General features: G+C 38.0%; 2 protein-coding genes across 2 annotated transcripts in view; both read left to right on the top strand.

Moving 5' to 3' along the window:
* The window catches only part of LOC121411885 (sialin-like), a 28,373-nt gene extending 25,330 nt beyond the window's left edge, over positions 1-3,043 (top strand). Inside the window, exons 7-8 of the mRNA XM_041604772.1 lie at positions 450-691; positions 2,182-3,043. Coding sequence (XP_041460706.1) covers positions 450-691; positions 2,182-2,340 — 401 coding nt within the window. The 3' untranslated portion in view covers positions 2,341-3,043. The remainder of the gene's footprint in view (positions 1-449; positions 692-2,181) is intronic.
* Positions 3,044-7,096: 4,053 nt separating this feature from the next.
* Positions 7,097-8,143, top strand: LOC121412146 (melatonin receptor type 1B-A-like). Its single transcript, XM_041605051.1, has one exon. The coding sequence runs from the start codon at positions 7,097-7,099 to the stop codon at positions 8,141-8,143; it is 1,047 nt and encodes a 348-aa protein (XP_041460985.1).
* The last annotated feature ends 4,992 nt before the right edge of the window (positions 8,144-13,135 follow it).

Below are 13,135 nucleotides of genomic sequence, written 5' to 3'. Positions count from 1 at the left end.
TTGTTTTTTATTGTTTGAATTATACAATATTTCAATTTTTACGAATTTGACAATTAGGACCTCCTTGCCTGAAGCACAAAATGTTAAAATAATGGAATTCCACGTGTTCAGGGAGGAATGAAACTTCATTTCACATGACAATGACGAGAAAATCAAAATATTTCATATTTCAAAAAAAACAGAAATAGTGAGTGAATGACATCATCGACTCTCTCATTTGGATGTAGCTGGCTCGTTCATATAGTTGTTTTTGTGAAATGAAGCGAAATTTTGAAATGTCATAACTTTCTTTTTTTACATCTGATTTTGATGAAATTTTCAGTGTTATGCTTGTTGAATTTTTCTCTTTTTATTCAAATCAAGTTTTTGTTGGGGTGGACTTGTCCTTTAAAGATTAATTAATTAATCAATTAATTAATCATTATAACGTCTACGATTAATTTCAACAGGACTGGTCTCCTCCGCTGTGTTTATGGTGGCATCTGGATACACAGGCTGTAACGGTACTGCCACCGTGACGACACTCTCTCTCGGTCTAGCTTCGACAGGATTTGTCTACTCTGGAGCGTCCCTCACGCAAATGGAGTTTGCGGCACCCTACGCTGGAATGGTAACGGCCATCACGAACACTTTTGCGAACACGCCTGGGTTTTTGGCGCCGATGATCGCGGGTGTTGTCACTGAAAATCAGGTGAGAAGGGATAGATGGTGTACCTGGGAAAAACAGATTGGAACGCGAGTGAAACAGAGGGGGCCCGGAGAGGGGGAAGGAGGAGGAGGGGGGTAGCAGAGGAGGAAGCAACAGTAAAATAAAGGAGTAGTGTATCGTGGCGTATCGCGGGTCACGGCATGGGGGGGGGGGGGCGCCAGCAAAAAATTGAATCACTTAGTGAGAGCGCAGACATTTGAAGTACATATGTACGTCACTGATCAAATTATGCGAGCGCGAAGCGCGAGCTGAAAATTTTTGATATTCAGACACAAAAGGGACATTACAAGCAAATCTTTGTAATCATGATTATACCCGTCTCGCTAAACAAACAATGCGAGCACGAAGCGCCAGCTGAAATTTTTGTATATTTTGACCCCCCAATACAGGAATATTTTATGAACTATTTTTTTAAAGGAAGCCATTAAGAGTATATATATCTCATCATAGTCATCTAATGCGAGTGTCAAGCGCCTGCTTATTTTGTTAAATTACATCTAAACACACGAAGCACCTTTTTGTAGTCGTAATCATGATTATCATATACGCATCTCACTAATCAAATATTGCGAGCGCAAAGGAAATACAGACCTGAAGAGGGGCATTCTAAGGCTTGCTTGTAGGAATTATCTAAGAGTTGTAAGACCATACTTACTTCACTAACCGAATTATGCGAGCGCGAAGCGCGAGCTGAACATTTTTATATTCAGATTTAACTTAGAAAAGGGACATTTTAAGGACTGATTTTAGAAATTCATGAAAAGCAGGCATATACCACAAAAGCACCAATGCGAAAGTAAGCAAGTACACGAAATATTTATCTTAAGACCTTTAAATGGGGCAATCACTGTAAGTAGTCATGAAAAAGAAGCATATGTCACTACATAAAAAATAATAACAGGAGGACTTAGTATTGCAGGATGATGTATCTCGTTAAACAGACAATGCGACCACCAGGAACAATGAAGACATAGGCCCTGAGCAAATTATGTTTCACGTGCACGTGCCCCCATGCCCCCCCCCCGTAGTTACGCCACTGGAGTAAAGGGGTACGTAGGCCTTGTAACAACCGATGACATCTTTGCGACGCATATAATGTAACGTGGCCTATGTCGTTGTGGGGGGGGGGTATATGAGTGATGCCTTTATACAAATTTACCTCTCTCTCTCTGCCCTGCTTACTTTTCTCTTCCATGGCTTATTCTTCTTTGATACCTCTTTCTCCTGTCTAATTTTCTTTCTTTCATTTCTTGCCTTTTCCTTCTTTCCTTCACATTTTTTATCCACTAATCTCCCTTTTTTACTCTTCGCCTCCTCCTCTCTCCTCCTCGTCATCCTCTCTTTTTCTATGGCTTCTTTCTCCTCTTCCTCTCATTCCATGTCTTCATCTACTTTCTCCTTCCTCTTCTCCTTCACCCCTTTTCTCTTTCTTCTGCCCATCTCTTTTTCTTCCCTCCCTTCATCATACACAGGCTGACATGCTCGGATGGCGCACGATGTATTGGATCGCGTTTGGGATCGCCATCTTTGCCGAGGTATTCATTCTTTTTTTCTGCTCTTCCAAACCACAGTCTTGGGCCATGATAGGTGAAGATGGACAGAAAACGAGCGGATACGACGAAATAAAGTGAAAAATGGCTTACCTGGCACCCGGAGCTGAAAGAATGGCAACTATTGTAACTTTTGCCATTGTTGTTAATTACCATGGAAACGGAAACTTTGACTGTGATTGGCTGCTGAGTCATGTAACACCCCGTTCCCTCCGTCATGTGATCCGTTACGAACCCCACGATTGGCCTTTCGTAACTGATCCATTGTGATTTTTTTTCTACGATAAATACGATCCGATACGACCTTATACGATCTGATACGATCTGATACGATCATTACGATTACCGCAAGATTAAAACCACCGTTTCAATCCGATTTACGACTGGCCTTTCGAAGCTGATCGCGATTTTTTTTCATTCAAAATGTTTCTACGATCAATATGATTGCTACGGTCACCACGATTACTCTACCATTAAGACCACGATTTCAATCGTGTCAGTTCAATTGTGACAGTGGGTACTAGGTATTAGCCGTTTATTATTACAGTTAAAATGATTGCAACGGCTGACGTCAAGATCTGATACGATCACTATACGATTACTCCACGATCTAGACAACAGTTGACAATGGGAACTAAGTATCACAATAATAGTTGCCATCATGCCAAAGTTGCCACAGTTGAAACAGGCACCCGGGGAGCGTTTCATCAACATTTTCTTCCCACAATTAAGTTGTCAAGTCTGGCCACTTTCCTTGATTATTATTGGCTGAGAGGCGTTGTTACCATAGGGTTAGTAACTGCAGGATAAAACAGTCGGATAAAACGTCTGACAGGTCCTTTCATGAAACAGTCCCTTGGGTTGACATGCTATTTTTAATATGGTATATATGCACTCTTAAATAATCTAAATACATAAATTTAAAAAAAAAGTTGTGGCAAAAACAATTGCATTGAATTCAAATTCTATGGATTCACTTGTTTATACTATTAATATCAACTCTTATCGAGGCTTCATTATGTCGGCCTACTTCTATATTCCTTTCATGAAAAAAAACACAAATCTTTAATGGGCATATGCTCTCTTTTTCTTTTCATTCATATTCCGGTTGTTTGACCTGGATTTGTTTTTACATCCTGTATTTGTTATTATTCTGTTTACCGCCGATTTTCTGAGTGCATAAGTGGATGAAAAAGACGGAGAAGGTAACAATTACGATTCAATATTCGATTCACTTCCCCCAACTGCCAATTATTGCCGCAGCAATACAAATACTGATTCAAAGAATGCATCATTTTGTGTGGTAGGTATTGACATTACGGCCCCGCATTATTTAAACTCATGTTTGATTAAAATGGGATGTAAACCCTGGCGATAAATTGCATTCCTTCAAAGAATAGTGAAGTTATAACAGTTGGTTAATTTTTTTTCTTCCGTGATGTCAAAGACGAGCAAATATGTCATGTGATATAGATTTTTTAAGAATAAACCATTTTTCAAGAAAGTGAAATCGATCTTATTTGTGCCTGGGACATATCATACAGACATTATTTCATATTCCCATTGACTTTCGGCTCACCCCCAACACTTTCAAAACCATTCTGCTGCGGCCCGTGCATCCATGAGTTGTTAGTGATAATTAAATCCATTGGCCCGTATTCTGAAGTCGGGTTTAATTTAAACTCAGGTTTAAAGTTGTGGTTTAAGTATGGTGAGCCAATTGTTACATAAATCACTAACAGTAGAGATATCATACTTCAGCTTATTTGGTTCTCAAATCATTCATAATTGTCTAGGAAGTATAAAAAGATTATTGGTTTCACCATCCATGAATCAGGAAAGAGCATAAGAAACATACAACTTCATAACAAATTCGATACTTTTGGCTTCCCATACTTAAACCACAGCTTTAAACCCGACTTCAAATACGGGCCATTATCTACCTTTACATTTTAAAACGTCGTGTTAACATAGCTTTTAATGTGTTTGCTGTATAATAATAAATACTTTCCTCATCTACTCAATGGCAATGGTGTCATTCTGGAACCGAACCCTACCACCAGTAACTTTCTGGGAATTATATCTGAAAATATTATTGTTTTCATTACCATGAAATCATGGGGAAAGATCCCAGTAAAGATGCAAAACAAAGTTTGATTCCTTACTTCACGTGTGGACTATTGTAGCCTATTCAATCAAGGGCGTCATTATTGTTATATTGGTTAAGAATATATATATATAAATATATATATATATCAGGGCTGCCAAGTAGTACTGATTTTCAGTATTTAGTACTGAAAAGTGAGAAGAATACTGATAGTTTAATGTAAAATACTGATTTCTAAAGTGTCAGTTGGATGTGTGGTCCTATGGTTTTTTTTTTAAAATACTGATTTCCTCACCGAAATACTTATTTTCAGCTTCAAAATATACTGAAATGTTCCTTTTCAGATTGGCAGCTCTGATATATATAATATATATATATATATATAATTCCAATAATAAATACAAAATATGGTGAAAGTGTGACGTCATCGACTTCTTTTGTTGTCAACTGTGTTGTACATATATATTTATGTGAAAATGACCGAAACTTTGGAACGTCATAACTTTTCATTAATATAGCTTATCGAAAACACATCAAATATGGATAAATTTTCCGCGTTGTATGGTTGCTTGATTCTTTGTTTTTTATCTAAATCAAATTTCCTTCGTGTGGACATACCTTTTGTTTTTGTACCCCTTCATGGTGTTCAATATAATTATTACATCAATTTATTAAAGCAATTTTATATGACTATGTAAGTCACTTCAATAATAATACCCTTTAGATTTGTTATTCGTAAATGCATTTTGCATACGACGTATTTCTTTATGAACATGAATAAAATACGACTTCGAGATTTAATTTCACACTATTTTTACTCTGTCACTTTATGTCTACCTTTAATATTTAATATTTTAATTGTTTTATAAGCATAGGCATAAAGGCACAGTATCCATGGTTTCGGATAAACAAACTAATTATTTTTCCTGAAACGATTGACTTCACTTCATTGAGCAAACAGGCGTATACCACTACGATAATTGTTTTCCGTTATGCAGTAATGCTGCTGCGATCATTGGTACATTATATTTTCTATCCAAAAAAAATCTGACAAGTAAAAAGAAAAAGAAAACAGATATATGGAATTAAAAAAAATCACAATCCTCGTGGAGGGCCCCATTGCTTTTTTTTTAATATTGGCTCGTTCACTTCATTATAATCAATTAAAAAAAGATGTAGATCGTCAATCGTTGCGCCGAATCGATTTTTTTTCCTATAGAAAAGAAGAAAATTACTTTTGTGATAGCTGGCAGCTCATTTCTGTGATTAAAAAGCGGTCCTTGTGATCCTCGGATTATAGGGTTTGATTATTCAGGTTTTCTTTCCTGTAAATTTTATATGCGTTCACCTTTTACGGTGACTCCAAAGAAAATCGATCATAGTTGGAAGCAGTATCGATATATAATCCAATGCTACTCAATCCAAAAAAGAAATTGAAAACAGTTTGTGGTGTGGAATATCACAGGAGTTAAAGTATTTACAAGTAAAATTTAAAAAAGTAATTACTTGTAGAACATACGATGACAAATGTATGATTTACAGCATTTTTGTCACCTGTGTCTATACGGGTGTGGCCACAGGGGGGGGGGGGCAGGGGCGGTACCCTTGTGTTTTTTCAAGTAGTCAAAAAATCGGAGGGGGGAGGAAGGAAATGGGGGAACCAACGGTCAAAAAAGAGTATCAAAAGAAAAGGAGAGGTCTCAGTTGTGTAAAAGTTTATTCCCCCTTCATTCTTATTCCGTATCGTTCCCGTTGTGCAGGACCCAGGGAACGATTTTTGATGTGGGGGTGCTGATGTGAATTTCAAAAACAAAATAAAAGGAAAGAAAGAAAAAGTTTTCTCTTTACAAAATGGAGGTCAAATTGGTTCAGAGAAATTGGAAAAGCAAAAAAACAAAAAAAAATCACTACAAATTGAATTTTATTTTGTTACCTTCTTCAAATTTTACACATCGTCCAGAATACCGGGGGTGCTGCCTATGGAAAATAATACCGGCAGCAGCAACCCCAAGAAATTTGTTGGGGTTCTGAGGCATCCCTAGCACCCCCGCTTCCCAAGACTATGTCGTAATGCCGCCTCTGCATCTTGCACCAACTCGTCATCTCCTGACCTGATTCGTTTTGAAAAGACACATTTCAAGAGGGCAAAGAACAGTCTATATTTAGAAATCAACAGTTACAAGATACATCTACTCTTTATACGACCATCTACAGTTTCTTTACGATGACGATCGACGCTTGGACAAGAACAATAGGATAGGTATCAGCCACATTTGATGTTGGTAATGATTTTTTTTCTTTTTTGCGATCGCGATATTCGCATGCCGTTCGCTTGCTGATTATTTCGTCATGAAGCTGAAAAACATGACATGAATACGCTATGGTCTGGGGCGTGGTTCTTAACACTGTTGCAGTGTGTTCTCCTCATACTTTATCAAACGACTTCGTGATTGGCAGACTTCTATTTTATACCAGACACGTCGATGTGATTGTTATTTAAGGTACGTACGTAATTAATCCACGGTTGATCTGCTCCGAATATTCAGATGAGTTTTAAATCTAGCGCAGATCGATACCGTGTGCATGCAGTTTCATTTGCCAGCGTTAAGGTTCGAAAAGAGTCTGGCCCGTACCATTAAACTTAAAAATCGGATTAGCGCCTGTATAATTACTCATATTAGTGACAATATCTCATCCTGGAGACTGAGAGAGTAATCTGAAACTGCCAACATGTCGGATGAAGATCTTCTGATGAACACAACGGAAGTGCAGAGCGAAGAGGAATTCGAAGTAGGATACACCCACCGTGTCATTGGTGCAACAGTTTTATGCATCATATCGCTTGTTGGAATCTTTGGTAACAGCCTGGTGATTTTGGCCGTGTCGGTTTCAAGAAAACTGCAGACCATCACCAACGTGTTTGTTGTAAGTCTGAGTATAACGGATCTCTTGACGTGTGCCTCATTGCCTTTCCAAAGCCTTGGACTCGTGCACCCCGCGGGATGGCCATTGGATCCAACCTTCTGTCAGGTGATCGGAGCGTCTATCTACATCCTGACGTTGACCAGTGTCTTCACGCTTGCGAACATCGCCTTCAATCGCTACTATCTCATTACACGTCGGCGAGAGGCTTACCAATCGTTGTACAAGCCATCGAAACTGTGTATGATGCAATCCCTGGCATGGCTGCAATCTATTCTATGCTTAGCCATACCTGAACTGATCAATATAGAGACCTTGGGATACTCCGATGAGCAGCATTGGTGTAGCTGGTTGAGCAAGCCTGAAGACCCAATCGGGATCTACGAGACAATTGCCTTCGTAAATATCTTTCTGGCATTTCTCGTCATCCTCTTCTGTTACGTTAAGATCTTCATGCGTGTCCGGAAACAGCGGAAGGTGATGGCATCAGCCAACGATCACGCGTCCCAGGTCCCTACGACTGCTTCCGAGACTGATCTCCAACCGGACAACCAACAGAACACCACGAACAAGCCTGACATCCGCAGGAGGGATAGCCAGATCAACAAGAATCTCTTCAGTGTTGTCTGTGCCTTCTTTCTCTGCGTCATGCCCCATACCCTGTGCGTCCTCATCCCCGGTCACGAGATCCCATCCATCTACACCTTCATCCTAATGTCTGTCAATTGTTGCATCAACCCTTTGATTTACGCGGACAAGCATCCACATTTCAAGCAAGTATTTGGTTGCTTGCTTAGGTGCCAGTATGACAAGATCCCAAATCCAGTTTCATGGGTGAGGATGTATGTAGAATGATGATGCTGCTTCTCTGTTTATTTAATTCTGCATATCAAATTGAGTCGTATTCATTTTTTTGCTGGAAGACTGCCTTAGGTTCGCTCGTAATCTTTTGGGGGTTTATTTCCAATTGGTCCAATGCCAATTCGTCAAATTGCCAACTCGTCTACTATCACTTGGTCTACCATCAGTTCATCCATTATCCACATGGTTTAATCGTCATTTCGTCCAATCACCATTTAGTCTAATAACCAGTTGGTCTAATAGACATTTTGTCATATAGCATTGGTCTAATTGGACTAAGTGTAAATTGTGCAAAATGAAATGAGTATTAGATCAATTGGTCTGATACGATTTGGTCATAGACGAAATAATGATTAGACGAAGTGATGATTGGACCAAAACGGTTATTGGACCAAATGGTAGGTAGGCGAAATGTTTATGGACGGAACAGAATTAGAATAATTGAAACTAGACCATTTGGTATGTGGACGCGTTGTTGGCAGTAGACGAATGGTCATTTATCCTTTATTTGAACAGTTATATACCGTATAATACGGGATAGAATAAAATCAGTAACATTGGTCGTATTTTACTAGGAAGTTTTCACATTACTACGGAGACACTCTGCAATGCTTCGATTCCTTTGAAAATGTAATTAAAATCATAATGGAGAGCTGACAGGCTTTTGTCGAAAGTTGGTGGACTGGGGCAGCAGAGCATCCAAAGATTTGCACCAGACGAACAATAGCAAATGAGTCGTTGTCCAGTGTCAAGATATTCCGATGATGTCCCGGTCCACCAACTTTCGACAAAAGCCTCTCAGCTCAGCTCTCCATTGTGATTTGGCTTGCATTTTCAAAGGAATTGGTGTGTTTTTCTCTTCTTGTTTGTGTCGTCATCCCATGTTACGAAGAGTATATTTGCATCATGAATCATGTTATAACCAGTCGCTCACTGAGCATGGTCTCTTAAATTTGCTGTTTTCCTCGTTTTTCAATTCACTTTAAACGAAATTATACCCATTAGTCACTCGATAAGTATGAATGCATTCTGAGATACAAAGCGAAGAACACCCATTTTACTGTAAGTATATATTTCAGTGATTTTTTTTAAATCAATGACTGGGACGTAACTTGAATGAAGGAAGGGGAATATTTTGTTTTTATTTCTTTAATTTAACCAGTCTAGCGCGACCGTTTTCTTTCAAAGATGTAAATAGTTTAAAGAAAGCTTTATCTCGTGGAGATACAGTGATTAAAATTTCCTTTTATTATTTTATTTCATACATTTTGATAAATTCCTTCAAATATTAAAGGAATTTCTCTTTAAACTTCAAAATTTTTTATGAAGACTTTCTACTTCACGATTGCGATGAAAGTAGTTTCCCGCAAGACAAGACAGGTACGACGGGGAAAATCCCAATATTTGATATATTCATCACTAATACCTCAGTGACATTTCCCTATACGGCTGGCGTACGGTGAGTCGAAAACAGCCGTTTTATTAATTTTGTATTCAAACCACCTATATCTAGACGGTATAAAAATGTTAAAATGGCTGTTTTAAACTGGGCGTGCCGTATAGGGGAAATGTGAATGAGGTATTATGAAGGTACGAATTGTGGATTGCCAGTTGCGAACCCTTCCAATGAGGCATTGTTTGAAAATTGCACTTGAAAACGTCTGCAAGATCATTATTTTTGTCGGAAATTTTGTAGGGGCATCGTAATGATTTAGTGGTTAAGACTCTCGTCTTTCAATCTGAGGGACGTGGGTTCGATTCCCATTAGTCGTGGTTTTTTTTCTTCAGCAAGAAATTAACTCACATTGTGTTGCACTCAACCCAGGTGAGGTAAACGGGCATCGGCAGCAAGTAATTCCTCAAAAAGCTGTGAGCACCGGAATCAGTCGTCTAGTTTAACCGGGGTAATTAAAGGAGCGCCTTGGGCACCTAACACGGTGGATACGTGTGGTATACAAATCCTATATTATAATTATTATTAATAGGTTTTCCCCGGCCAATTTCGACAGGATATCATTCCATTAAATTGTTTAGCATTTACATTCCAGCAGATCTTGCTCTATCGTTTTTTTTTCTGCGTTTCAATTTAAAATTGTTTATGTTTGTTCTTTTTAAACATTGGAAAAAGAGAAAGGTTAGTATCATTCAAATTTAACTTTCATTTTTATTCGGTATGGTAATAATGACAACCGTCATTTCGTATGAATCGAAAAAAAGAATTCAATGTTGAATCACGGTTTCATTTTTCACCTAAAGGCAATCCACTTCGCTCTTACGCCGGTCAAATAAAGCAAGTGATCTAATTTTCTCCCTTTATATTTACTTTATTTCTTTTCTGTCATTTTTACATTGACGTATTTTTTGTATATTCATTATAGGCCTATATCTATTTTGTGGTCTTAATTTTTGTTTATCTTGCGACTCACATATTTTTGTAGACTTTATTTGTATACTTGAGGAATTGTCGGGGGCCGGGGAGGGGGGCTAGGTAGGGGTCAGCCCCCTTTTCTTTTTCCAAACCGTGTACAAAAACGTAAAAATGACCATCCGATTGTGATTTTTGATGGTCACCCCCCTCCCCCATCAACTTTCAAAACCGTTCCGCGGCCCCTGCGTGTGCCCCATTTTCATCTCTATTTCATTTTGTTTAAACATCAATTTTGGTTTTCTTTATGATACTTGTCTCTTGTCTGTTTCATCCGTCGATTTCCTGGCCATTCAAACAACCGGGCAAATACCTCTGCGGGGAATCACGAGCTGCCATGACAACTGGTTTCATAGAACTTCATAACAGATAACCTTCTCTGACGACTTTAAATTGGGATCTATCCACTAAATGCCCATGAGTCCTATAGATATTTCTATATAAAGCAAACAAAATTGCGTGACGTGGGCGGCAATCCAGCGGAATGCAATGGTGGGGAGGGGGGGGGGGGGGTATATAGGAAGAATGACACGTCGATCCCTCCTTTGAATATCGATTTCGTATACTCAAGTTTTTGCGTTAAGTATACGTTTATCACAACGGTTGTTCTTGACATTCTCCAGCCTTGAGAGAGGCTACCTGAAATAGATATGTTTCATATTGGATTCCATGTATTCAAAGCAATTAAGAGAGGCTGCCTGAAATAGATATGTTTCATACTGGATTCCATGTATTCAAAGCAATTAAGAGAGGCTGCCTGAAATAGATATGTTTCATACTGGATTCCATGTATTCAAAGCAATTGAGAGAGGCTGCCTGAAATAGATATGTTTTATACTGGATTCCATGTATTCAAAGCAAATTTGCCAAGAAATAAAAGTCCATTGAATCACTTGGTTAAATGCAAACTTAGACGAACAGATCGATAAGCACTATCCATTTACATCAGCTCTCATGCAGCTTGAATACCGAAATCAAGCATGTTCCTGGAATCAATTCTTTCCCATTTTGGGACTTCCCTCTCCAGTTAAAACGCATTCATAATGCGTGAGGAGAAATAGAATCTAATTTACCCAGTTTTGTAATAAAAAAAAAGAAATTATAAAAAGAAACTTTTATCAATACTTTGCATAAAATGTGAAAAAACGTGAAATTTAATATGTAGCTTCCTCCGACGACAAATCTACAAAGATGGCCTGAAAAATAATATAAAGTGTAGGAAAATATTATGTGAATAAAAAATTTAGAAAAAAAAATCAAAGAATATTGTGTTCACTATCTGAGAATTGATAATAAATTGGGAAGATGAAGCTTACGTTCTAAAAAGGAGGAGCCGTGTTGTGGTGGTTCTGACTTTCGCCTTGTAAACAGAGGGTCGTATGTTCGAATCCCACCACGGTTTGGCGTCATTTGGCAAGGCGTTAATCCACAGTTTGCCGCTCTCGACCAGGTTCTAAATGAGTACCCGATATAGGATGTGAAAATCATTGTAGCTTGTCCAGTACTGTGTGCGCCTTACCGGCGACTGACTGGAATACTCCCCAGGAAGTGGAGGATGTGCACACATTGTGTGCGGGAATGACTGATTGAATCCGATGAGCGGGGTAATAATATATCTGTAAAGCGCTTAGACACGTCGTTCCGATGTATTAAGCGCTATATAAAAGCGGATTATTATCAGTATTAAAAAATGTTAAAAATTTTGTTTAAAGGTTGGAGCAATGACAACCTTTTTCTAAATGTTACATTTGCCGCTTTTAATGATTCGACCCAACGCTTAAAATGTAGGATTCAACCTTTTGAACGTTTATTTAAAGGGATGGTCCAGGCTGGAGATAATTATATCTCAATAAATAGAGTAAAATTCACAGAGCAAAATGCTGAAAATGTGATCAATAACGAAGTTATTGAATTTTAAAGATTTGCATTATTCCAGTGAAACAGTTTTAGGCATGTCTTCATGAATATTCATTAGGTGGGCTGATGATGTCATATCCCCACTTGGTATTTTGTATTTTATTATATGAAACTAGGATTATTCAAAATAATTCTACCAAGACCTAAAACAATTATTGGATTGACAACTGATTAAGTGCATTAATCATTTTTTGCCGAAACTTATTTCATCAAAATAGAGACACATCATTTACACATGTATAAAAAATGAAACAATTATGAGGTCATGTAATAACATAAGAAAAAGGAAAGTGTGGGTCTCTGACATCATCAGCCAACCTAATGAATATTCATGACGATGTGCACATAACTATTTTCACAAAATGTCGATAAACTTTAAAATCTGATAACTTCGTTTTTTATCATCCGACTTTGATAAAAATTTTCAGCATTTTGTTCTGTGAATTTTACTCCATTTATTTAGATGTAGATATTTTCAACCCGGACCATCCCTTTAACATTTAGTTTTTAGAGAGAAATATTAGATTGGATAAGAGTTTATTCCCCGCGTTTTGTGTCTTGTCTGAATCCTCGGTTGGTTTGTGAAAAAAGGATTTCCTGAGAGCATGAAAATTGATGGACGCGAAGAGAAAAATACTATTTTT

The sequence above is a fragment of the Lytechinus variegatus genome, chromosome 3 (assembly GCF_018143015.1).
Source record: "Lytechinus variegatus isolate NC3 chromosome 3, Lvar_3.0, whole genome shotgun sequence".
Classification (NCBI taxonomy): Eukaryota; Metazoa; Echinodermata; class Echinoidea; order Temnopleuroida; family Toxopneustidae; genus Lytechinus; species Lytechinus variegatus.
Note: the sequence above shows the minus strand (reverse complement) of the source record. Positions and strands in the feature narration are given on the sequence as shown.

Coding starts and splice junctions, on each gene's coding strand:
- LOC121412146 (XM_041605051.1), top strand. CDS start 7,097: ATGTCGGATGAAGATCTTCTGATGAACACAACGGAAGTGCAGAGCGAA.